The 26,797-nt window shown below is 37.6% G+C and overlaps 1 protein-coding gene across 1 annotated transcript; it reads right to left on the bottom strand.

Annotated features, from left to right (window-relative positions):
• Window positions 1-201: 201 nt before the first annotated feature.
• Window positions 202-4,870, bottom strand: LOC140955076 (uncharacterized). The gene is made up of 7 exons (XM_073406616.1): window positions 3,508-4,870; window positions 2,549-2,618; window positions 1,412-2,431; window positions 1,017-1,306; window positions 652-770; window positions 466-567; window positions 202-375 (listed from the first exon to the last, which is right to left on the bottom strand). The coding sequence occupies exons 1-7, from the start codon at window positions 4,868-4,870 to the stop codon at window positions 202-204; spliced, it is 3,138 nt and encodes a 1,045-aa protein (XP_073262717.1).
• Between the last annotated feature and the right edge of the window lie 21,927 nt (window positions 4,871-26,797).

The raw sequence follows: 26,797 nt of genomic DNA on the forward strand, positions 1-26,797 counted from the left end.
TAGATGTGTTTGTTTGTTTTTTTTTAGTATAAGTTGAGAATTACTGAATGTCTTAGGTTTAGCCTTAGCCAACCTTTCCTATTTATATATGTAGGGCAGAATACAGTAGTAACCATAGGGATTACAACATTGGATTAATCCTACATTACATTAATATCCTATGTATAGATATACATGATATACATTCTATAATATGCCCCCTCAAGCTGAGGGTGGAGGATCGACCCGAAGCTTGAACCTGAAGGCAGTAAAGGACGCAGCGGAAAGTGGTTTGGTGAAGACATCAGCAAGTTGATCCTGAGAGGGGATAAACCGAATTTGAATTTCCTTCTTTGCTACCCGGTCACAGACAAAATGATAGTCTACCTCAACATGCTTAGTACGAGCATGAAAGATAGGATTTGCTGAGAGATAAGTAGCACCAAGATTATCACACCAAATAATAGGAGCTGAGATGGAGGGAACCTGAAGATCTCTTAACAAATATTGAAGCCAGATGACCTCAGCAGTACCATCTGCTAAGGCTTTATACTCAGCCTCAGTGGAAGAGCGAGCAACTGTACGTTGCTTGCCGGATTTCCAGGAAATCGGTGTTTGACCAAAGAAAACAAGATAACCACCCGTAGACTTGCGATCATCAATACTCCCAGCCCAATCAGCATCTGTAAAACCATGAAGAGCAAAGGAGGTACCTCGAGTGATATGAAAACCATGAGAAGCCGTTCCTTTGAGATAGCGGAGTATGCGTTTAACAGCAGCCCAATGGAAATCTGTAGGAGCATGCATGTACTGACAGACTCTGTTAACAGCAAAACAGATATCTGGGCGAGTGAATGTAAGATACTGGAGAGCACCCACAATTTGACGAAACCGTGTGGGATCAGAAAATGGATGATCCGGCTGTAGAGCAAGTTTAGAGGGAGAAACTGGAGTGTCAACCGGTTTGCAGGAAGTCATACCAGCCCGAGTGAGGATGTCAAGAATATATTTTTGTTGGCACAACATCAGACCCATACCTGTAGACTGAACTTCAATACCTAGAAAGTAGTGAACATCACCTAAGTCACGTAGCTTGAATTCAGAGCTTAGTAACTGGACTAGATGATGGAGCATGGCAGAGTTGCTGCCTGTAAGCAGAATATCATCAACATAGACGAGAAGATAGAAGATATTAGTGCCATCAGATAAGATAAACAGGGAAGTGTCAACCTTGGACGCAAGGAAACCAATAGAGAGTAAAAAATCACTCAGACGAGTGTACCATGCCCTTGGTGCCTGTTTTAAACCATATAGTGACTTGTGCAACCTGCACACATGAGATGGAAGAGTAGAATCAACAAAACCTGGAGGTTGTTTCATGTAGACCTCTTCAGTAAGAACACCATTGAGAAAAGCATTATGAATATCAAGCTGATGGATCTTCCAATTACGGGAAACTGCAATGGAAAAGACTAATCTAACGGTGGCCTGCTTAATAACTGGGCTGAAAGTTTCAGAATAATCAATGCCTTCCTGTTGAGTAAAGCCTCTAGCAACTAGACGGGCTTTATAACGTTCGATGCTGCCATCAATACGACGTTTGATACGATATACCCATCGGCTGCCCACAACATTCATCGATGGATGAAAGGGCACTAGAGACCAAGTATGATTGGATCGTAAAGCCTTGATCTCATCACACATGGCATCATGCCAAGCCACATACTTATCTGCATCAGAAAAGGCAACAGGTTCAGAGGAGGGAGAGAGCAATACTCGTGAAATAGCTGCAGTAGAGGCAGCAGAGGCAGCAGAGGACACCATATGGGCATGTTTTGGCTGTCGTGATCGAAGGATCATAGGGTGTCGGTTGAGAACTGGCTGTGACGCAGGTGGAGGAGGCATGACAGAGGTGTCATGATGCAACGGATAGGCGGAGAGATCCACCACCAGATTTAGTCCAGGAGAAGAATCCGGTGAAGAAGCTGCCGTAAGGGGAGAGCTGGCAGCAGAGGCAGAGTCGGCAGAAGCCGAATTGGTGGCAGAAAAAAGAGGAGCTGAAGACGAGCCAGAGGATCTCCCACTATGCGCAAGAACTCCGTGCTGGAGAACAGGAAACACTGAGCTGCAACCTGGAGCTGCAACAATATGGTTAGATAAAGATGCATGGGGTGATCGGCAAGGGAAATATGGGGGCTGTGGTGCTTGAGTCGGCAGTAAGGGTAGGGCAGAGGCAGAGGCGGGTGGGGATGGATTTTGAGCTGTAAACAATGGTGAGAGGTTGAGATTTGGGAGGATGGTAATAGGGGATGGTGTATGGGTTTGAGAGGGAACCTGTGCAATCTGTTCAGATTTATCAAACGGAAAAACATTTTCATGAAAACGAACATGACGGGAGATATACATGCGATGAGATTCAATATCAAAACATCGATAACCAAGGTGAGAGGGACTGTAGCCAAAAAATATACAAGGAGAAGACCGAAAATCTAATTTGTGATTATTATAGGGACGCAAGAAAGGAAAACATAGACATCCAAAAGTACGTAAAAATTGATAATCAGGAGACCGTTGAAACAAACAATCAAAAGGAGATCGATTATCAAGAACAGAAGTAGGCATACGATTAATGAGATAAACTGAAGTATCAAATGCATAATTCCAAAAACGAAAAGGAGCTTTTACATTGACCTAGAAGAGTAAGACCGGTTTCCACAATATGCCTATGACGTCTTTCTACCATTCCATTTTGTTCGTGAGTATGTGGACATATCAGACGATGATGAATACCAACAGTTTGGAAGAAAGTGGAGAGTTTGCGATATTCACCGCCCCAATCAGTTTGAACAGATTTTATTTTTAAAGAAAACTGACGTTCGACAAGAGTTTGAAATTGATGAAAGACAGAGTAAACATCAGATTTTGCAACAAGTGGATAATACCATATATATTTTGTGTGCGCATCAACAAATATAACAAAATAACGATAACCATCCAAAGAAAAAAGGGGAGCAGGACCCCACACATCACTAAAAATTAATTCAAGCGGAGCAGAAGTTTTGTGACCAGTAGGTCGTAAAGACAAACGTGACGATTTTCCTAAAGGACAACTTTGGCATTGAAAATTAAGACTTTTGTTGTTACACATGATCTTATTTTTTGAGACTAAAAATTTAAAAATACGGGAGGTAGGATGACCTAGGCGACGGTGCCACAAATCAGCAGAGGCAGAGGTGCAAGGAGACCAATAGGCTTGAGGAGTTGACAGGACGGAAGACCTGAACTTGGATAAAGTATAGAGACCATCTTTACTCTGACCTGAGAGAAGGACTTCATTGGTGTTGAGATCCTTGACATAAAACAGAAAAGGGTGAAATTCAAAATAAACATGATTATCGAGACAAAATTTTTGAACAGAAAGCAGAGGTTTCGTGATTGCAGGAACATGTAGAACATTAGATAAAGTGAATGAACGATGTGGGTTATATATTTTTGTATGGCCAATATTAGATATGGAAAGTCCCTTACCATCACCAACATGCAAATTATCATTACCATTGTATGGTTCTGAAGCAGTCAAGGTTGCAAGGTCGGGTGTGACGTGTTGGTTTGCACCGGTGTCCGGAAACCATTCAGCAGCAGAGGCAGAATTATTGAATGCCAAATTGGCACTGTGTTGCGGGCCATGACTGCGTTGCTGAAGTTGGGAACACTGAGGAGCAGTGTGTCCATAATTGTTGCATAGCTGACAGCGGGAATTTGAGCCTCGGCGCTGCCAATTTCCTTGCCAGCTGCTGTGCCTATTTTCGGTGCCATATGGAGGAGCAGAATTATAATTAGTTGGAGGGTTACGAAAATCAGACCTGTAGGAATTATTTCGGTTTCCTCGATGAGAAGGAGAACGCCAGCTGCCACGCCCCCTATGTCTTCCAAACTGAGCAGAATTGCAGCGTTGAGACAGTAGTGCTGAAGGTGGCGTGGGCAGCAGTGGTTGGTTGGCGTTGGCAGCAGATCCCATAGACAAATGAGAGGTTTTATGAATAAATTCATGAGTTAGCAGATGACTAAGCAAATATGCATATGGTAGAGGATCCGCCCTTGTAATAAGACTTGTTACTAAGTCCTTAAATTCTCCGCGAAGGCCACGAAATATATAGAGATTAAAATCGGTTAGCGAGATAGGCCGGCCAGCAGCTGCTAGCTCATCAAATAAAGTCTTAGCTTTTTGCAAAAATTGAGTTACCGAATCATCACCTTGTCGAAGTTCTTGAAGGGAACCATGTAATTGCATAATACGGGAATTGGATGTAGAGGCTAGAGCTTGCTCAAGTGTGAGCCAGACAGAACATGAGGTTGGACAATCAACAACAAGATGAAGAACTTCCATGGACAACGAAGAGAGCAAGGCACTTAGAATTAATTGATCCTGTTGTTTCCAACGAAGAAAGGATTGAGATACCTGAAGAGTAGCACCATCGGCAGCAGGAATATGTGGAGAGGGGCAGGAGTTTGAACCATCAACAAAGCCAAAAACTCCTTGGCCTAAGAGGTATGGTTTCATCTGCATTCGCCAATACAAGTAATTGGTATTCGTTAATTTCATAGAGATGACCTGATGGGTGTGTGAGAGGGACACAATTGCTACGGCAGAGGCAGAGGCTGCTGTAATTTCAGCAGACGAAGATGGCAGCAGAGGAGCATTGTCCGGATTGAGCAGAGGATTGTCCGGATTGAGAAGAGCATGGCCAATATTAGTGTGCTGTGGCCACTGCATAATTGAGGCTAAAGAAGAGAGCTGTCCTGCGGCTGAAGAAGAAAATTGTAGCGAAGGAGGTGGGACAACAGGGGCTGCTGCAGAGGAGGAGAAGGCTGCCGGCTGAGAAGAATCCATTGCTGTAGAGAAAGAGAAGGCTGCCGGCTAAGTGTTTTAATTTAACCTAGCTCTGATACCAAGTTGAGAATTACTGAATGTCTTAGGTTTAGCCTTAGCCAACCTTTCCTATTTATATATGTAGGGCAGAATACAGTAGTAACCATAGGGATTACAACATTGGATTAATCCTACATTACATTAATATCCTATGTATAGATATACATGATATACATTCTATAATAGTATAAATAGTGCTTTTATAAAAAAAACATAGTTTAAAAAAAACCGCTATTTTAAACTACGATTTTAATATAAAAGGGATTGAAAATCACAATCGTGGTTCTGTTTACTGCTTTAGGCAACATAATTGGCATTCAACCATGTTATTATAATTTCTTCTTCTTCTTTTTACATGCTTCCTTCCAGCTCATTACACACAATCTATTCAAATAAATCGGCAGATGCCTTTTCCTTTTTTCTTTTAAAGGGATCACCGGCCGTCGGTGTTGTTGGAACATAAACAATTGAACATTGGAAGAAATAAATAATTTCCCCATGCTTAAATTATGGCTACTATTCTTTTCAACTCCGGCCAGACATGACAGGGCTTTAGTAAAATGCCTTTTTTCTTCTTCTTCCTCTGTCTTTTGCAGAAAAGATTGAGAAGTTTATTAAAATTCATGGCAAGTTTATTAAAATTAATGGATGCCTTTTCGAAATTACGTGTTTCCTTTTTCCTTCTATATATATATATACAAGGATATATATTATATACTAAGCTAAAGTGGGATTGTGACATTTTCTGTATGATGTATCTTTGTTGGTGTGTATATATATACCAACATAATTGGTTCTGTTTACTGCTTTAGGCAACATAATTGGCAAGCAGCCATGTAATTATAATTATTTCTTCTTTTTGCACGCATCCTTCCAGTTCATTACACACAATCTATTTAACAAATGCCTTTTCCTTTTTCCTTATATATATATATATATATATATATATATATATATATGCTGTTTGTCTTTTTGGTATAAATGATGTTTTTATAATTTATTTTTTTAATATTTGTATGTATTAATATCAAAAATAATTTTTAAAAAATAAAAAATATTATATTATTTTTTTAATAAAAAAAAATAAGAACTACCTCCTACACTTACAGAAGAAACATTCCATGTATTGAGTCCAAGTGTTTGCGCGTGTCAAGGATTTTTTTTGCCTCCCAATAATTAGTGTTATTTGTATTATAACTTTTTTAATATTTCAAATGGATTAGCTATTCCCTTGGCTTGGCGTATTAGCAGCTTTAGGATCTTTTGTTATTTTCTCTTCAACTTTTTTATTATATATTTTCTTTACACAGTAAACACTTATGTCCCGCGTCATTCTTTTAAGTATATTAACTTGTATATCGGCATGCGATTCACAGCAGGTGTCGCACGTGTGCGGCGGCGGCGATCGTCCACCCTCAAGGAAAAATCGGAATATTTATTCCTGGCAAATAATGAGAGACAAGGAATTCTTGTCTCTATATATGAAAAAAATGGACTGGGAGTCGCCACCTAGTATTCTGGTTACTAGGAACCTTAACTGGTCTTTAGAGATCGGGTACGGAGACTGGTTGCGTAAAGGGAAGGTATTAGCACCCCAACTACGCCCTACCTAAGGTAGGCTGCATTGTTTTAATGTCTGATAAAATCTAAGGTCTTGTTTGTGGTTTTTTTTTTTATTTTATTGTTCGGAATACGCATTACATGTAATGTCATATCCCAAGCTCTATAAAAAAAAATAATAATAATAAATTAAATATCCGGAATATGTATTACGTATAATGTCATACCCTAGATATTAAAAGATAAACAAAATAAATTTTTTGTTGTTTTTTTGAAATTTTGGCCAATATTCTCTTGACTTTAATAAACTGGTTATTAAAGCCAAAATGCATGCTAAAACATTATTGTTGTTTTTTTTTTTTTTTATGAAAAATACAAAAATGATTTTTTTTTGAGACATTTGGCCGTATGCACAAAAACATTTTTTTTCTCTATTTTTTTTTATTTTTGTTTTTTTTGTATTCTTGAAAAGCTGAAAACTGGGTATTTCAGTACCGGATTTATATTTTACGACATAAAAATATTGCTCGATATTAAATCAAAATGACATAAAAACTACGCGGAAATATTATAAAATGCTGAAATAAATATTTTGATTTTTTTTTTTTGAATGGGTCGGGTGAACAGTATCATGTGAACAGTACCACGGGACAAAAACGGGGTATTTTAATACCGGATTTATATTTTTACGATGTAAAATACAGACGATATTAAGCAAAATGATAGAAGAAAATGTGCTTTAAAAAAATATATATAAAAATTATAACAACAAAAAAAAAATAATAATAAAATAAAAATGGGCCGGGCCCGGCCCAAATGCATGGGCCGGGCCGACCAAGCCTATTTACATGGGCTGGTTACTGTGCATCAGCACAGTAACCAGCCCTTCGTTATTTGCAGAACGTGAATTAATTCACGTTCTGCATGAAGGCGCAGCAAATCATAAACAAAGCGAGGCAGAGGCGGGGCAACAGGATGGCGTACCTGCGGTGGCGTCGAGGCGGTGCTGCTGGCGGCGGAGGCACGGGGGCCGGCGGTTTTCCTTCTCTCTCTCTCCTCTGTTTTTGTTCTCTTCTCTGCCGAATCTCTTCCTTCTTCTTTTTTTTCTTTTTTTCTTTCTGTTTCTCTCGTCTCTCTCTACCCTCTTTATTTCGTGGAATCCTTCTCCTTCTCCCTCTCCCTTCTTTTTTTCAGTCCCGTTCCCCTGTTTTTATAGGAAAAAAAAACAGGGGGAACGTCACGGTGGGGCGGCCAACAGTGGCCGCCCCCCCCCCCAACTATTGAAGTGGCCGACAAAAGTATGTAAGTGGCTGAATTGTAGGCGTCTTATTGAGCCAAATCCGGGAAAGAAGTTCGGCGAAAAGTGGAGAAGAAAAAAAATTTCTTCTCCCCTGTTCTCTGCGTGCGCAGGGAAGAAGACAATGGTGCCGTTTCAAAACGGCACCGTTTTGCGTTTTCTCTTTTTTTTTTTTTTTTTTTTTTTAATAAACAGTATGTGAAACGGCGCCGTTTTGGTCAAAACGCGCCGTTTCATTTAAAAGGAAAAGGCGGTAAAACATGTCAGATTCAAATTTCGTCCCTCAATTTGCGCGTGTTTTACGATTTCATCCTTGGTCTCGGATTTCTTCAATTAAGTCCTTAATTGGCCATTAAACTTCATTTTTATGCAATTAAGCCCCTGATTTGACCAAATTAACTTCCAAAAATTATAATTTGACCCCATAAACTTAATTTCTTCCAATTAAAGCCCAAAATAACTCCAAAATCAAATGTTTTGCAATTAAAACCTCTATAAATTCAATTAAACCTTCAATAAAATTTAATTGAGTCTATAAACTTCTAATTTTGCATTTTTCTTCCACAAATTGAATTTTCTTTATCATCGGGGCTCTCATCAGTCAAATGATATACTGTCAAAAATTAATTTTTGATTTTTGAACATCCTTAATCAATTTTTTTTTTTGAGCATATTTAGGGCGCTCTGACATTTTTTCACTGTTATATTTTTTAATAATATATTTTTTTGAATTTTTTTGTATTTTTTAGGTGAGGACCCAAAAATGGGTTACAACAGATGCCCCTCTTTATAATACTTACGGAGCAACGATTTTGCATAGTAAGTGTTATAAAGATAGACAAAACCAAATGTTCAACACCACTCTCCTCAAACTTGACTGGCTAGAAAACCCATTCGGCTATTTCTTTGTATCAAAGCAAAACATTATGTGCGGTTGGGCTAGACTGAAATTCCTTTTGGCAATCCCCTCTAACCAGAACCAAAACCTGTGTGTGGTTGGGATAGACTGAGATTCCTTTCGGCAATCCCTCTAACCAGAACCAAAATCCTGTGTGTGGTTGGGATAGACTGAGATTCCTTACGGCAATCCCCTCTAACCAGAACCAAAACCTGTGTGTGGTTGGGATAGACTGAGATTCCTTTCGGCAATCCCCTCTAACCAGAACCAAAATCCTGTGTGTGGTTGGGATAGACTGAGATTCCTTACGACAATCCCCTCTAACCAGAACCAAAATCCTTGTGTGTGGTTGGGATAGACTGAGATCCTTTTCGGCAATCCCCTCTAACCAGAACCAAAATCCTGTGTATGGTTGGGATAGACTAAGATTCCTTTCGGCAATCCCCTCTAACCAGAACCAAAATCCTGTGTGTGGTTGGGATAGATTGAGATTCCTTACGGCAATCCCCTCTAACCAGAACCAAAAACCTTGTGTGTGGTTGGGATAGACTGAGATTCCTTTCGGCGATCCCCTCTAACCAGAACCAAAAACCTTGTGTGTGGTTGGGATAGACTGAGATTCCTTTCGGCGATCCCCTCTAACCAGAACCAAAATCCTGTGTGTGGTTGGGATAGACTGAGATTCCTTACGGCAATCCCCTCTAACCAGAACCAAAAACCTTGTGTGTGGTTGGGATAGACTGAGATTCCTTTCGGCGATCCCCTCTAACCAGAACCAAAATCCTGTGTGTGGTTGGGATAGACTGAGAATCCTTACGGCAATCCCCTCTAACCAGAACCAAAATCCTTGTGTGTGGTTGGGATAGACTGAGATCCCTTTCAGCAATCACCTCTAACCAGAACCAAAAACCTTGTGTGTGGTTGGGATAGACTGAGATTCCTTTCGGCGATCCCCTCTAACCAGAACCAAAAACCTTGTGTGTGTGTAGCTCGGTCAACCTGAAATCCCATATGGAGATACCCTTTAACCAAAGCTACATGAGATCCCATCTGGCAACCTCATTAAACCAAAACAAAAGAAATGTAAAGACAACGGTCTCATTGTAATGGGTGACCTACCTAGGTGGAAAGAAAATGAAGTGTGGTCAAGTGTCCACAAACCCGTTGGACCTTCACTCAGATATTTTCTTTAAGCAACTAAATAAAACAAATTGTGCATGCAATGGTCTAAAATGTATGTAATGATAATGCATGCACCCTTACCTAAATTGAAACATAGGTCCCTGAAGTTTCGTAAAACCCTTTCCTTTGTATGAGCTTGTCTTGTGTTTTTGCAATCCGTTGCTGGTATGTGTTTTGATTAATACTTAAAAGTGCATGTTTATCAAGGTTTTATATCATCATTTTGCACTTGAAGTATCAATAACTCCTTAACTAAAGCATGTTTTATAATAACAAGTTTGATATTATAAGATACCTTAATTTATGGTAAATGCTCATTTTAAATGCAGGACTATCACATAAATAAAAGGATTGATTGATGAGTTTAAGCATTGAAAGTTAAAGGACAAAGAGATGGCCAAACTTAGAAAAGAGATGTCGGTGCAGTCCAAACCGGAACATTGCTCGGTAATTGGATCATATCTGGAGCTCTAGATTTCGGATTTAGGTCCACTTTATATGGATGGAAAGGTAAGACAAAGGCCTACAACTTTTATGGGGAGCCCAAGATTTGAAAAGGTCGTTTTGAAGTCCAAATTGAAGGAACAACGAAGAAGTCCGAAGCTGTCCTGCAGCCCAAACACTATTTAGTGTTCAGCCCATATCTTGAGTTCTAGAAGTCCAAATGACCTCATCTTTTTTTTGTTGGAAAGCTGAGACAATTTCCTAGAACATTCTTGAGGATTCTGGGCAAATTTATGATGTTATCAATGACGTCTTGATCAGACAAGAAGATAAGGATTGTTATCTAGTCAAGATGTGGCCACCCACTCATCAATTAGTCAACAAATCAATAGTTCCAAATTTTGGCCTATAAAAGGAGGCACTTACCATGTATTGAGGCATCTTGGTTTCCAGATCAAGATCATGCTCTTGCTTTCTCTCTTTGTATTGCTTATGTTTTGCTTTCATTAATATCAAGTTTATGCACTTAATTTCCTTTCCTTTACTTAGTTAACTTCTTTCTCATTTATGTTCTTACCTTGTTCATTTATGTTTCTTTCTTTCATTATGTTTTAGCTAAGTTAATTATGTCAAGGTGAAAAGGGTACACTAATGGTGTAAGAATAAGTATAATATAAACTTAACATGGACCTTAACGTTGGATACTAACATGTTTTTATATTTGTTATCTTGTTCACTTTTAATACTTTGCTTGTTAAATGGTTAATCTAGATTTATGTTGTATAACACTTGGTACAACAAATACTTGGTACTTTCATAGCCCATACTGTATGGTATAACCGACACCTGAGCTATGAAAGGGACTTGATTTGTTGTTAACATAAGTTATAATCATGAATGCCTGCCAACATTTACAAGTATTAGCTTTATTCGAATAAGATAACTAATGTAATCATGTTAACAATTTATAATCTGATTGGAACCTCCTTTATGTGTGGTTTCCAATTGAGTAATAAGAGTTTATATTATACTTGTTTGAAGTACCATTAGTGGATCCTCTAACCTTGACATTTGTTTTTATCATTGTTTAATCCTTACGTTAATCTTTTATCTCAAAGTTCTCATTAATTTCTTTCATCTTCTGTTGTTATTATTATTATCATTGTTATTATTATTATTATTTACATTCTGTTTATATTATATAATATATATCTTTGATCTTTTCATAAAGTCAGTATATAGGCTGGAAACCTGTGACCCGATCTTTAGATCATTCTCAGGTATAACAACGCCACGTACTGAGTATTATTGTTGTTGTTGCTGTTGTTGTTGTTGTTGTTGTTGTCTTGTTATTTATAATTTATACAATTAACCTCTCTGTGGTTCGACCCCGGTCTTGCCGGGTTATTTATTACTTTCGACACTCCTGCACTTGGGAAGAGACATCAAGCTTTTGGTCGTGTCAAGTTTTTTGGCGCCGTTGCCGGGGAGGTAAATTCTTGTATAAATTATAATATTTAATTTATTTTCTCTTTTCACTTTTCATTTTATCTATTTTTTGTTTCCTTTGTTTTGTTTTGTTTCTTTTTCTTTTATTTTCTTTTCTTGCTTTTATTCTCTTCTTACACGTGCATGAGAGTTTGGTCACGTACATTAAGTGGTAGACTTTGTAGGGTATCCTCATCATTTTCAGAAAATATGGCCGAAGAAGATAATCAATCACTTCATAATGAGAATAATGAGAATAACCGTATGAGAACACTTAGAGACCACATGAATCCCACAAGAACAAGTGCACCCTCATGCATAGTTTTCCCTCCTGATGCATCTCATTTTAATTTTAAGCCAGGCATTATTCAACTTTTACCATCTTTTCATGGCTTAGACTTAGAAAATCCATACTTGCATTTAAGGGAATTTGAGGAGGTCTGTAATACCTATAATGACTCAAATTGTAGCATGAACACCATTCGATTAAAGCTTTTTCCTTTTTCATTAAAAGATAAAGCTAAAACATGGCTACAAAAATTTGAGACCAGGATCCATTCGTGCTTGGGATGATATGCAACAACAATTTTTAAAGAAGTTTTTTCCATCTCATAGAACAAACTCTTTCAAAAGACAAATCATCACTTTCACTCAAAAGCCAGGAGAAACATTTTACCAATGTTGGGATAGGTATCGAGATTTGCTTAATACTTGCCCACATCATGGTTTTGAAACATGGAGATTGGTTTCACATTTTTATGAAGGTTTAACACCTAGAGATAGGCAAAATGGTTGAATTGATGTGCAATGGAACCTTTGAAGATAAAGACCCTAATGAAGCAATGGAGTACCTAGACTTGCTAGCCGAAAATGCTCAAAATTGGGACACCACAGGTACTTATGAGGCACCAGGTAAAACTCAACCTCATACATCTAGTGGGGGTATGCACAACCTTAGGGAAGATCATGACCTCCAAGCCAAGTTTGCATCTTTAGCTAGAAAAGTCGAGGCACTAGAATTAAAAAAGAGTGGTCAATTAAAATCTGTTCAAGACATTGTGTGTCAAATCTGTGAAACAAATGAGCATGCAACCAATGATTGTCCAACTTTGCCTTCTTTCAAGGAATGCCTCCATGAACAAGCCCATGCTTTAAACAGTTTCCAAAGACCCAACCATAACCCATACTCACAAACATATAACCCTGGTTGGAGAAATCACCCAAATTTTAGTTGGAAGAGTGATAGCAACAATGCACAAACTTCACATCCACCGTTTCAAGCACACCATAATTTCCAAAATTCTCATGGATATGCACCTCCTTATGCTCCACCTCCTAGAAGAAATTTTGAGGAAACATTGCATGCATTCATTGAAAAGCAGGAGACAATCAACACTCAACTTGCTCAAAGCATGACTGATTTTAAAGATGCTCTTGCAAAATTAACATCTGCTCTCAGTTTCCAAGAGAAAGGTAAGTTTCCTTCTCAACCACAGCAAAATCCAAAGGGGCAATACCATGCAAATGCAAGTAGTTCTGGAAGCCAACACATGGATCAAGTCAAATCAGTCATCACTCTTCGTAGTGGTAAGGTTATTGAAAAACCTATTCTTGAACCTTGTGAGAAAGATGATGAGTCTATCTCTGAGGGTAAGGAAGGGGTTGAACCTGAACATTGCAAAGAAAAGGCTGATTCCCCGCCAGCACTTCCATTTCCTCATGCCATGATCAAACAAAGGAAAGTTAGTCACAACTCTGAAATCTTTGAAATTTTCAAACAGGTAAGGATCAATATACCTTTGTTGGATGCTATTAAACAGGTTCCTTCCTATGCTAAATTTTTGAAAGATCTGTGCACTGTGAAGAGAAAATTGAATGTGAAAAAGAAAGCCTTTTTAGCCGAACAAGTAAGTGCCATTCTTCAGAACAATAATGCTTTGAAATATAAAGACCCTGGTTGTCCTACAATTTCTTGCTTTATTGGAGAACATAAAATTGAAAGAGCCTTACTTGATCTTGGAGCTAGTGTGAATTTACTTCCATATTCAGTTTTTCAGAGTCTCAATCTAGGTGAGTTAAAACCAACCTCTGTAACTCTTTTACTCGCCGATAGATCTGTAAAAGTTCCTAGAGGAATAATTGAAGATGTGTTGGTACAAGTTGATAAATTCATTTATCCTGTGGATTTTGTTGTCTTGGACACGCAACCTGTTGAAGCATGTAATTCAATTCCTGTCATTTTAGGACGTCCATTTCTTGCCACTTCTAATGCATTGATTAATTGTAGGAATGGATTGATGAAGCTATCATTTGGAAACATGACATTGGAAATGAATATTTTCAACATTTACAAGCAACCTGGAGATGATAATGATTTACAGGAAGTTGACTTTATTGAAAAATTAGTTCATGATCAATTTCAAACCACTTCTAGTGAAACTGAGATTGATGAATCTGATGATTTGCAAATGGTCTACTTTCAGGAATCAAAGGCATGCAATTGGAGACCACAAATTGAAGAATTGCCACCACGATCAATTGAGCCCATACCTTCAAGTGTTCAACCACCAAAACCTGAATTGAAGTCGTTACCATTTAATCTCAAATACTCATTTTTTGGGAGAAAATGAAACTTTTCCGGTAATAATCTCGTCCAAACTTAATGCGCATCAAGAAGGTAAGTTATTACAGACTTTGAAAATGCACAAAAATGCATTAGGATGGACCATAGCTGACATAAAAGGAATTAGCCCTTTGATTTGCACACACAGGATTTATTTGGAGGAAAATGCTAAACCCTCTAGAGAAATGCAACGAAGGCTTAATCCTAATATGAAAGAAGTAGTGAAAAATGAAGTCATTAAGCTTCTAGATAATGGAATCATTTATCCTATTTCTGACAGCAAATGGGTAAGTCCTACCCAAGTTGTACCCAAAAAGTCTGGAGTCACTGTGATAACAAATGAGAAAAATGAGTTAATTCCAACTAGGACTGTTACGGGTTGGCGCATGTGCATTGACTATAGGAAACTTAATTCAATGACTAGAAAAGATCATTTCCCTTTACCTTTCATGGACCAAATCCTAGAAAGAGTTGCAGGTCATGAATTTTATTGTTTCCTAGATGGTTATTCAGGTTACAATCAAATTGAAATTGCATTGGAAGATCAAGAGAAGACTACTTTCACATGTCCATTTGGTACTTTTGCATATCGAAGGATGCCTTTTGGATTATGTAATGCACCAGCCACGTTTCAAAGATGCATGCTTAGCATATTCAGTGATATGGTTGAACGTTTTCTTGAAATTTTTATGGATGATTTTTTCTGTTTTTGGTGATTCATTTGATGATTGTTTGACTAACTTAGAAAAGGTTTTGAGCAGGTGTGAAGAGAAGAATCTTGTACTGAATTGGGAAAAATGTCACTTTATGGTAACAAACGGCATCGTACTTGGTCACATTGTTTCATCGAAAGGAATTGAGGTTGACAAATCTAAAATTGAGTTAATTGCCAACTTACCAACACCAAAATCTGTTAAAGATGTTAGATCATTCTTAGGACATGCTGGTTTTTTACAGAAGGTTCATCAAAGATTTTAGTGTAATATCTAAGCCCTTGAGTAACCTTCTAACAAAGGATAATATTTTTGAATGGACTGAACATTGTGAGGAAGCCTTTGTTAAACTTAAAAACTTGCTTACTTCTGCTCCTGTCATTCAACCTCCTGATTGGTCATTACCTTTTGAAATAATGTGTGACGCTAGTGATTATGCCGTGGGTGCTGTCTTGGGACAAAGGAAAGATAAGAAACCTTATGTGATTTACTATGCAAGTAAAACTTTAAATAGTGCTCAAATGAATTACACTACCACTGAAAAAGAATTACTTGCAGTAGTATTTGCATGTGACAAGTTCAGATCTTATCTTGTTGGCTCACCTGTTATTGTTTTTAGTGATCATGCAGCATTGAAATATCTTCTCTCTAAGAAAGATTCTAAGGCTAGATTGGTGCGGTGGATTTTGTTACTTCAAGAATTTGATATCACAATCAAAGACAAGAAAGGCACCGAAAATGTTGTCGCGGATCATTTGTCAAGATTGACAACCGATTCGAGATCTGACATTACACCAATCGATGACTACTTTCCTGATGAATCTTTATTTTCTGTCTCTACGATGCCTTGGTTTTGCTAATATTGTTAATTTTCTTGTTTCAGGACAATTGCCAGCTCATTGGAGTACCCAAGACAAAAGAAAGTTCTTGAACGAAGTAAAGAACTTTTATTGGGATGACCCTTATTTATTCAAATATTGTCCTGATCAAATATTTCGAAGATGCATTCCTGACAATGAGGTAAGTAGTGTCATTAAATTTTGTCATTCTGAGGCATGTGGGGGTCATTTCTCATCAAGAAAGACAACTGCAAAAATCTTACAAAGTGGATTTTACTGGCCCACCATGTTCAAAGACTCACATGCATTCTGTAAGATTTGTGAAAAATTGTCAAAAGTTGGGATCTATTTCGAAACGTCACATGATGCCTTTAAACCCTATTCTTGTCATTGAGATCTTTGATTGTTGGGGTATAGATTTCATGGGTCCATTTCCTCCATCATTTGGTTTCTTGTACATATTGGTCGCAGTAGATTATGTTTCAAAATGGATAGAGGCAATTCCAAGTCGAACCAATGATCACAAAATAGTGATAAAGTTTTTGAAAGAAAACATTTTAAGTCGATTTGGAATCCCTCGAGCCATGATAAGTGACGGTGGAACACACTTTTGCAACAAGCCATTTGAGTCTTTAATGAAGAAATATGGAATCACACATAAAGTTGCCACCCCTTATCACCCTCAGACAAGTGGACAAGTAGAGCTTGCTAATAGGGAGCTCAAACAGATCTTGGAGAAAACAGTGAACCCTAATAGGAAAGACTGGTCTTTAAGACTTAATGATGCACTTTGGGCTTATCGAACTGCTTATAAAACATCATTAGGTATGTCACCTTATAGACTAGTCTATGGAAAACCTTGTCACTTGCCTGTGGAAATTGAACATAAAGCTTATTGGGCTATTAAAGCTTTCAATTCAAGCCTTGATGATGCTAGTCAGCTGCGAAAATTGCAAATAAATGAGCTTGAGGAAATAAGAAATGATGCATATGACAATTCAAAAATTCATAAAGCAAGAATTAAAGAGTTTCATGACAAGAAAATACTGAGAAAAACATTCAATGTTGGTCAAAAAGTCTTGCTTTATAATTCTCGACTCCATTTATTTCCTGGAAAACTAAGAACAAGATGGAGCGGTCCTTTTATTGTGAAACATGTGTATCCATATGGGGCCTGTGATATTGAGAATCCAAAGAATGGCAATGTTTTCAAGGTAAATGGGCATCGTTTGAAAGTTTATTTTGATAATTTTTCGGTTGAAAATGACTCTATTGAATTGAGTGATCCTGTATATAAAGATTGATTCTTTTTATCACATTGTTTTGTGTTTTGTTGTTTTGCTAGTCTCTCTTTCACCCCGGTCAAATGGCGGATAACGGTACTCCGTGACTTAAGTCGGTTTTTTCAGTTTCCCAAATAACTGATATCTGTATATGTTTGTATAATTCTTAGCTCTTTCTTCCTTCTTTGAATCGCTTCTCTAATTCTCTTTTGAAAATGGACACCACTCTTGAAAAGTTGAAAAGGTATTTTCCCGCTTTGCCTCCAAATGCGATTAATAAAATTTACCGTGCTAGGTGTGCAAGATTGAGGTTGTTAATGAATCATGGAATTCCTGAAGATATCCGTTGGTTAATTGAAGCAAAGGTTCGATTATCAGGTGAGTCATTCAATTCTTTCATTTCACACATGCCTGGAACAGGTAAAAGCACTTTTGCAAAGAAACGTCGTGCAAAACGACTGAAAGTCTGTCACAGATGTGCCAGATGGACTTGTAATGCAACATGTCGTTCTTTAGGAATGGTATCTGTAAACCGTGAAGATAAGATACAATTCATTAAGGATGGCCTGAGTAAGGGGTCTTTAGATAATCTTTTGTTGACCCTTGAGACGCATCCTAGTGGAGATGTACATCGTGTAATTCATGATTTATGGCCACAATTCCATACAGAACATGATCGACTTAGTCTTGGGAATCTGACTAAAAAAGACCCTGTTTGCCAGTTTTTAAGAAAAACTGGATGGGAAGCCTATCCCCGACCCATAGAGGGCGTTTAAGCCGTTCTTGGACGTAAAACCAAGGGAAGATGTGAGCCACAATCACAACTACCTGTACATACATGCTTTTTCAAAATAAATAATTAATAAAGAGAGAGAGAGTTTGTGAGACTACAGCTGGCCTACATATAGGTGGTATGATTGCATTTTCACTTTTTCATCTATAAATTCTTCTCTTCCTTCCCTTCATTTCTACTCATCCCATATATTCATCAAAATATAGAAGTGTGTAGAAATGGCAGGTTCCTCAAGTCATCATATAAGAAATATTTGTGTTTTCGGTGGATCCAGTTCTGGGAAAGAAAAAGAGTTTTTAGAATCAGCAAATCATCTTGGCCGGGTACTAGCTGAGAGAAAGATTCATTTAGTGTATGGGGGAGGTAGCCTTGGGTTAATGGGAGGTGTGTCAATGGCTGCATTTTTAGGAGGCAGTCAAGTTTTGGGGGTTGTCCCCAAAGCTTTAGCAAATGGGGACATCATTGGAAAAACAATTGGAGAAGAACTACAGGTCCCAACAATGTCTGACCGACTGAATACCATGTTTAACCATGCTGATGCCTTCATTGCCTTACCAGGTGGTCTGGGCACATTGGAAGAGATCTTTCATATTTCATCTTGGGCCCAACTGCACATTCACCATAAACCCATAGGTTTGTTAAATGTTAATGGTTTTTATGATAAGTTGCTGTCTTTCCTTGATCAAGCTGTGGAACAGGAATTTCTAACATCTTCGGCACGACGAATCATAATCTCTGCTGCTACTGCTGAACAATTGATTGACCAACTACAATCTTTCACCCCTGTCATTGATCCCTGCATGAGTCGTCTAGATTGGTCAACTAAGGAAAGCCGTAAAAAGCTTAGATTAGATTTGAGCCTTCATCTGTGAAACCTTGTGTCTTTTGGTTTTATTAATAGCATATTATTTTGTTTTGTTACTTCTTATGTTTGTTTAAGTGTGTTTCAGGTTTGTCATTGTTCGCTGTTTCAGGTGATGTCTTCTATACTCTATCTTTCTACCTTCGAACATTGAGGACAATGTCTCGTTTTGGTTGGGGGGAGAGGGTAGTAGTTTAAAAAAAAAAAAAAATACTAACTTGCTAACTGTTTTTGCTATTATTAAAACCATTTGACAAAATTGTTATTAGGATGGCAGAGTATGGAATCAATTTTATTGACTCTAGAGACGCATCTTAGTAAGTTTCATTACCAAGGTCTATCATAATACTTCTTGAAATATTCAGGTTTACAAACTCTCACATTTGTTATCACTTGATTCTGCTTTTATACTCATTTAACAAGTATTATTAAACCTTCATTTTCACACACACACTTTAACATATGATTGTGGGTTGCACATTGGATTATTACATTAATTATGTTCTTTTGTTGAAGGTAACAACTAAGGGAAAAGGATAGTATATAATTTCAAAAAAAAAAAAAAAAAAAAAAGAAAAAAAAAAGAGATAGTATTGATGATAATAAAACGTGGATAAGTTTGGTTTCGTAGCCTCCCTAACCTAAGCAATTAAGCCCGAAGGGGTGTTTTAACACCTAATACCCTAAAGTCAACTGACTTGGGAGCTATTGGCCCAAAGCTTGTTACATGGGTTAAGGAGAAAAGCTTAAGGGAATCAAACATTGCACTATCTACGTATCAGTATCTGCAACCCGAGTTGTTAAGCTCGTAGGGGTGTCTCAACACCTAATGCCCTAAGATCAACTGGTCTGGGAGTCATTAGCCTAAAACTCGTTACACGGGTTTAAAGATACATTGTGTTTTAAGTTGTATGTGTATATAAATAAAAATAAAAAAAAAAAAAAAAGAAAAAAAAAAGAAGAAGAAGAAAAAATAATAATCCCAACCCAAGGAAGTTCACCTTAAACATTTGAACATAATATTTGTTTTCTTCCAACAAAAGCCCCATCATCTATGTTTTCATTGAGCACACAAAAAGAAGGTTTATTAATATCTTGTTTACGAAGTATGAAGCAGGAATATAAATTTAATGAGAGTTTGTTTATCTGGATAGATTAATGGAAGTTGAATGATGAATGCCTTGCTTTGTGGAACTTGCAAATTGTTTCTCTATTTTAACGCTTTAGATTACTAGGGACTAGTAATAAGCTGGTTGGGGGGTGTGATTAATACTTAAAAGTGCATGTTTATCAAGGTTTTATATCATCATTTTGCACTTGAAGTATCAATAACTCCTTAACTAAAGCATGTTTTTATAATAACAAGTTTGATATTATAAGATACCTTAATTTATGGTAAATGCTCATTTTAAATGCAGGACTATCACATAAATAAAAGGATTGATTGATGAGTTTAAGCATTGAAAGTTAAAGGACAAAGAGATGGCCAAACTTAGAAAAGAGATGTCGGTGCAGTCCAAACCGGAACATTGCTCGGTAATTGGATCATATCTGGAGCTCTAGATTTCGGATTTAGGTCCACTTTATATGGATGGAAAGGTAAGACAAAGGCCTACAACTTTTATGGGGAGCCCAAGATTTGAAAAGGTCGTTTTGAAGTCCAAATTGAAGGAACAACGAAGAAGTCCGAAGCTGTCCTGCAGCCCAAACACTATTTAGTGTTCAGCCCATATCTTGAGTTCTAGAAGTCCAAATGACCTCATCTTTTTTTTGTTGGAAAGCTGAGACAATTTCCTAGAACATTCTTGAGGATTCTGGGCAAATTATGATGTTATCAATGACGTCTTGATCAGACAAGAAGATAAGGATTGTTATCTAGTCAAGATGTGGCCACCCACTCATCAATTAGTCAACAAATCAATAGTTCCAAATTTTGGCCTATAAAAGGAGGCACTTACCATGTATTGAGGCATCTTGGTTTCCAGATCAAGATCATGCTCTTGCTTTCTCTCTTTGTATTGCTTATGTTTTGCTTTCATTAATATCAAGTTTATGCACTTAATTTCCTTTCCTTTACTTAGTTAACTTCTTTCTCATTTATGTTCTTACCTTGTTCATTTATGTTTCTTTCTTTCATTATGTTTAGCTAAGTTAATTATGTCAAGGTGAAAAGGGTACACTAATGGTGTAAGAATAAGTATAATATAAACTTAACATGGACCTTAACGTTGGATACTAACATGTTTTATATTTGTTATCTTGTTCACTTTTAATACTTTGCTTGTTAAATGGTTAATCTAGATTTATGTTGTATAACACTTGGTACAACAAATACTTGGTACTTTCATAGCCCATACTGTATGGTATAACCGACACCTGAGCTATGAAAGGGACTTGATTTGTTGTTAACATAAGTTATAATCATGAATGCCTGCCAACATTTACAAGTATTAGCTTTATTCGAATAAGATAACTAATGTAATCATGTTAACAATTTATAATCTGATTGGAACCTCCTTTATGTGTGGTTTCCAATTGAGTAATAAGAGTTTATATTATACTTGTTTGAAGTACCATTAGTGGATCCTCTAACCTTGACATTTGTTTTTATCATTGTTTAATCCTTACGTTAATCTTTTATCTCAAAGTTCTCATTAATTTCTTCATCTTCTGTTGTTATTATTATTATCATTGTTATTATTATTATTATTTACATTCTGTTTATATTATATAATATATATCTTTGATCTTTTCATAAAGTCAGTATATAGGCTGGAAACCTGTGACCCGATCTTTAGATCATTCTCAGGTATAACAACGCCACGTACTGAGTATTATTGTTGTTGTTGCTGTTGTTGTTGTTGTTGTTGTTGTCTTGTTATTTATAATTTATACAATTAACCTCTCTGTGGTTCGACCCCGGTCTTGCCGGGTTATTTATTACTTCGACACTCCTGCACTTGGGAAGAGACATCAAGCTTTTGGTCGTGTCATGTTTCCTTGCACAGTCTTTCTCTTATCCATTATATTTCAAGGAAGAAAATCTCCACTTCTTCACTAGGCGCCCCATCACCTTCTTTTTGCCAATGTTTTATTTGTCTTTCTCAAAATAAAGGGCTGTTGTTTTTTTGTTGTGTTTTTTTTGTTTTTTTTTTTGTTTTTTCTTTGTATGAAATAAAGGATAGGGTTGCCTAAAGAAAAGAAATCTTTAACAACACGAAACAAACTTGAACTTGTTCATGACTACAAGTACTGTCAACATACACACTAAAGACTTGTTTAAGCAATTCCCAATACTAGTTTTCTTGGGTTTTAGGATGTTGTCTTTAGGTTAAGCTCTTCGTTTTTATATTTCAAAAGTGACCTTCTGCTTAATCTTTTGAAAAGGGTTCAAGCATAGACTTGAAAAAGCTGTATATATAAAAGCAAATGTCTCATACTAGCATTGTTTGTTTTGCACAGAGCACAACAAATTTCCATACTATATCAAACCATGTGGGTCATGAGATCAAAGTTTATCAAACCAAGTTACATGCGCTTGATTAGAAAGGACTTTTAACGGCTTGTAATGTAGGATCAACTTATTCAGCAAACATATTTCTGGTATATGTATTGATTCTAGAAAAGTCATTTGGAGAGTTTGTTCTTGATTCCAAAACCCAAAGTTTGTAATTCTTCTCTTTTTTTTTTTCAGAATGTTGCCTTTAGTGCCCTTGTTGTGTTTGCTAACTGAGACATAACCAAATCTCCTCAGCTATTTTCACTGCTTTGTTTGGATGATAAAAAGAGACCAAATATTACATGGTCAATTCTAGCATCCCTTTTCACTGCTTTGTTTGGATAGTCTTGGGTTCGATATTAGTATCAATCTTTTCTACCCTCTAGTCGGTCTCTCTCTTTTTTTTTTTTTTCATCGTTAATCTTTGTCTTGAACCCTCCCCTTTCCTATTGATTCTGAGTGTCTTCTCAATACCTCTTATTTGCCCCCAGTGTGGGGTGATCCTAGTCAGGGTTGTGATAAAAAAAACGATCTAGCTCAAAATAGGGATTACGAAGGATGAAATTATTTAGAAACGTGAATGGATGACAAAGATGGCCTTTCCTCATCTCAAAACGCACATTGTTAAGTTTGATAAACCTTGTTCTTATCCCAGGAAAATATGTAGGATCTAACCATTCATCCATGCAAATCCAGCAATGCTAGTAGAGACAAAGTTTTATCTCAGGGTCAACTTTGAGGTTTATTTCGGTTTGGTCACTTCTTTAATAGGAACTGCTTAAAGTTCATCTTTGAGCACTATATGATGCATTTCTTATAATCATGCACAAAATCAATTCTGTTAAGATGCATAATCTGAGTAAGGTGAGATCAAATGAAACGACAGGGTTCTTTATACAAAGAAATCATGGCCAAACTTTACTTTATTGATTTCAGGAGAAAACTGAACACATTTAGACATAATATCTCTTTACAGAGTCAGAATTCACAGGTCTGGGTAGATCTTCTCCATCCATTCTGGACAATGTCAGAGCTCCTCCTGAGAAAGCCTTCCTTACGACATAGGGACCTTCATAATTTGGAGCCCACTTGCTGCAATCTTCTCCTGGCAGAGACAATAATTTCTTCAGCACTAGATCTCCTTCTTTGAACACACGAGGTCTAACTTTCTTGTCATATGCCTTGGCCATCCTTTTCTGATAAAGTTGGTGATGACAGATTGCGGTTATCCTCCTTTCACTTATCAAGTTTAACTGTTCATATCTCACTTTGGCCCAATCAGCCTCTTGTAACTCTGAATCTATCAACACCCTTAATGATGGGATGTCAACTTCCAATGGCATTACTGCCTCCATTCCATATACCAACGAATATGGGGTTGCTCCGGTCGAGGTTCTTATTGTAGTACGATATGCGTGGAGAGCAAATGGCAACATTTCATGCCAATCTTTATAGGTGACTACCATTTTTTGAACGATTTTCTTGATGTTCTTATTGGCTGCTTCCACGGCCCCATTCATCTTTGGCCTATATGGTGAGGAATTTGAATGTTTGATCTTCCATTTAGTACAAAGCTCTGCTATCATTTTGCCATTGAAATTCTGAGCATTATCCGTTACTATCTTTTCTGGCACCCCATAACAACAAATCAAGTCTTTCTCTATGAACCTCTTTACCACTTTCTGAGTCACATGAGCATATGAAACAGGCTTCTACCCATTTCGTGAAATAATCAATGGCTACAAGGATGAATCTATGCCCATTGCTGGCTTTTGGGTTAACAGGCCCGATTACATCAAGTCCCCACATTGCAAATGGCCAGGGAGATACCAGATTGAACAAAGGGGTTGGAGGTGCGTTGACTTTATCACTATGCACCTGGCACTTGTGACATGTTTTTAACGTAGTCAATGCAGTCTTTCTCTAATGTCATCCAGAAATAACCAGCCCTTTGTATTTTCCTTGCCATCATATGTCCACTAGCATGAGTTGAGCAAATCCCTTCATGAACCTCCTGCAAAGCCTTTCTAGCATCTGTTGCACTTAAACACCTTAGCAAGGTTCCATCAAATGATTTTTTATACAGAATCTCTCCATCTAGATAAAAAACTCATAGCCAATCTCCTTAGGGTCTTCTTATCCGTCTTCGAAGCTTCCTCTGGATATTCTTGCTTTTGCACGAAGTTCTTGATATCGTAATACCAAGGCTTCCCATCTATTTCTTCTTCAATGGAGTAACAATAAGCTGGATTATTTCTAATGTTGATGTGTACTGGTTGTACCCTATGCCCGAGATCAATGTAGCCATAGCAGCTAAAGTAGCCAAAGCATCTGCAAAATGGTTCCCTTCTCTTCCCAAGTGAGTGAACTTTATCTCTTCAAAGTTGCCTAATAATGAGGACAAATATTCCTGGTAAGGCTTTAACTTTTCTTCCTTGGTTTGCCATTCTCCCGTCACCTGACAGATAATCAACATTGAGTCACCATATACATCCAGCTTTTAATCTTCATCTCTAATGCATCTTCTAAACCAAGAATGCAAGCTTCATATTCAGCTGTATTGTTGGTGCATTCAAAATGCAATTTAACTGAAACTGGATACAACTTTTGATCAGGAGAGACTATCACTGCACCGGCCCCATTACCATATACATTCACTGCTCCGTCAAAAAACATAGTCCACCAATCTGTCATCTCTTCTTCTCTCTCTATTGATAATAAATTTTCATCCGGGAAATCAAAATCCAGTGGCTCGTAATCTGCAATAGCATTATCAGCTAAGTGGTCAGCAATCACGCTCCCTTTCACAGCTTTTCGTGTCATATATACGATATCATACTCAGATAGCAAAACCTGCCACCTTGCAATTCGGCTGGAGAGATAGGGCTTGTTACATATGTACCTCAATGGATCCACTTTTGAAATTAACCAAGTGGTGTGATATAACATATAATGTCGTAATCGTTTTGCTGCCCATCCCAATGCACAACATAGTTTTTCTATTACCGTGTATCTAGACTCACATTCAGTGAACTTTTTACTTAGATAATAGATAGCCCTTTCTTTCCTCCCGGTTTCATCATGCTGTCCAAGTACACATCCCATAGCCGTTTCTGTCACTGTCAGATACAAAAGTAAAGGCCTTCCTAACGTAGGAGGCACAAGCAAAGGTGGATTTTGCAAATAACGCTTGATTTTATTGAAAGCCTCTTCACACTCCTCATTCCAAGTCCCAGGATTCTTTTTCCTCAGCAGTCGGAAGATAGGTTCACATGTTGTAGTTAGTTGGGCGATGAATCGGGCAATAAAGTTCAGCCTGCCCAAAAAATCCCCTCACCTCTTTCTCTGACTTTGGGGTTGGCATGGATTGGATAGCTTTTGTTTTATCAGGATCCACCTCTATACCTTTACCACTGACTACAAATCCTAGCAGCTTGCCGGACTTAACCCCAAATGAGCATTTTGCAGGGTTGAGTCTTAATTCATACTTTCTCAATCTCTCAAATAACTTCCTCAACACCTTGACATGATCTTCTCCCTCTTTTGACTTGGCAATCATATCATCTACATACACCTCGATTTCTTTATGCATCATATCATGGAATAAAGTCACCATAGCTCTTTGATAGGTGGCACCTGCGTTTTTCAAACCGAACGGCATAACCTTGTAGCAATAGGTTCCCCAAGGGGTGACAAACGTTGTTTTTGCCCTGTCTTCTATAGCCATCTTTATCTGGTTGTATCCTGAGAAACCATCCATAAAGGAATAAGTGGAACTACGGGCAGTATTGTCCACTAAAATATCTATGTGAGGTAGTGGAAAATCATCTTTAGGGCTAGCTTTGTTCAAATCCCGGAAGTCCACACAAACCCTAATTTTCCCTTCCTTCTTTGGTACGACAACAATGTTGGATACCCACTGCGGGTATGTAACAACTTCTAAGAATCCAGCATTCCATTGTTTTCTCAAGTTCCGCTTTCACTTTGATCCATGTCTCCGGGTGTGCTCTTCTCAACTTCTGTTTGACTGGTTTTACACCCTTCCTCTAATGGGATCTTATGTACCACGATATTTGTGTTCAAACCAGGCATATCCTTGTAAGACCAAGCAAAAACATCTGAGTACTCATGTAGTAAAGCACTTAACTCCACCGTTTGCTTAGGCGTAATCAGTGTCCCTATTTTCAATTCTTTTTTAAACTGATCACAACCTACATTTATGATTTTAAGTTCTTCAGCAGCAGGTTCCCATGTTTTTTCATGTTGCTCTACTAGTTTTGTGAATTCTTTGATATGATTTTCATCCCCTTCTTCTTCTTCCATCATGGTCACATGTTCGTTAAAGTTTGGCCATTCATTCTTGATATTAAATGTATGTGATGTTGTGGAAGATTCGCTTTCAGGATT

The sequence above is a fragment of the Populus alba genome, chromosome 19 (assembly GCF_005239225.2).
Source record: "Populus alba chromosome 19, ASM523922v2, whole genome shotgun sequence".
NCBI classification, from domain to species: Eukaryota; Viridiplantae; Streptophyta; class Magnoliopsida; order Malpighiales; family Salicaceae; genus Populus; species Populus alba.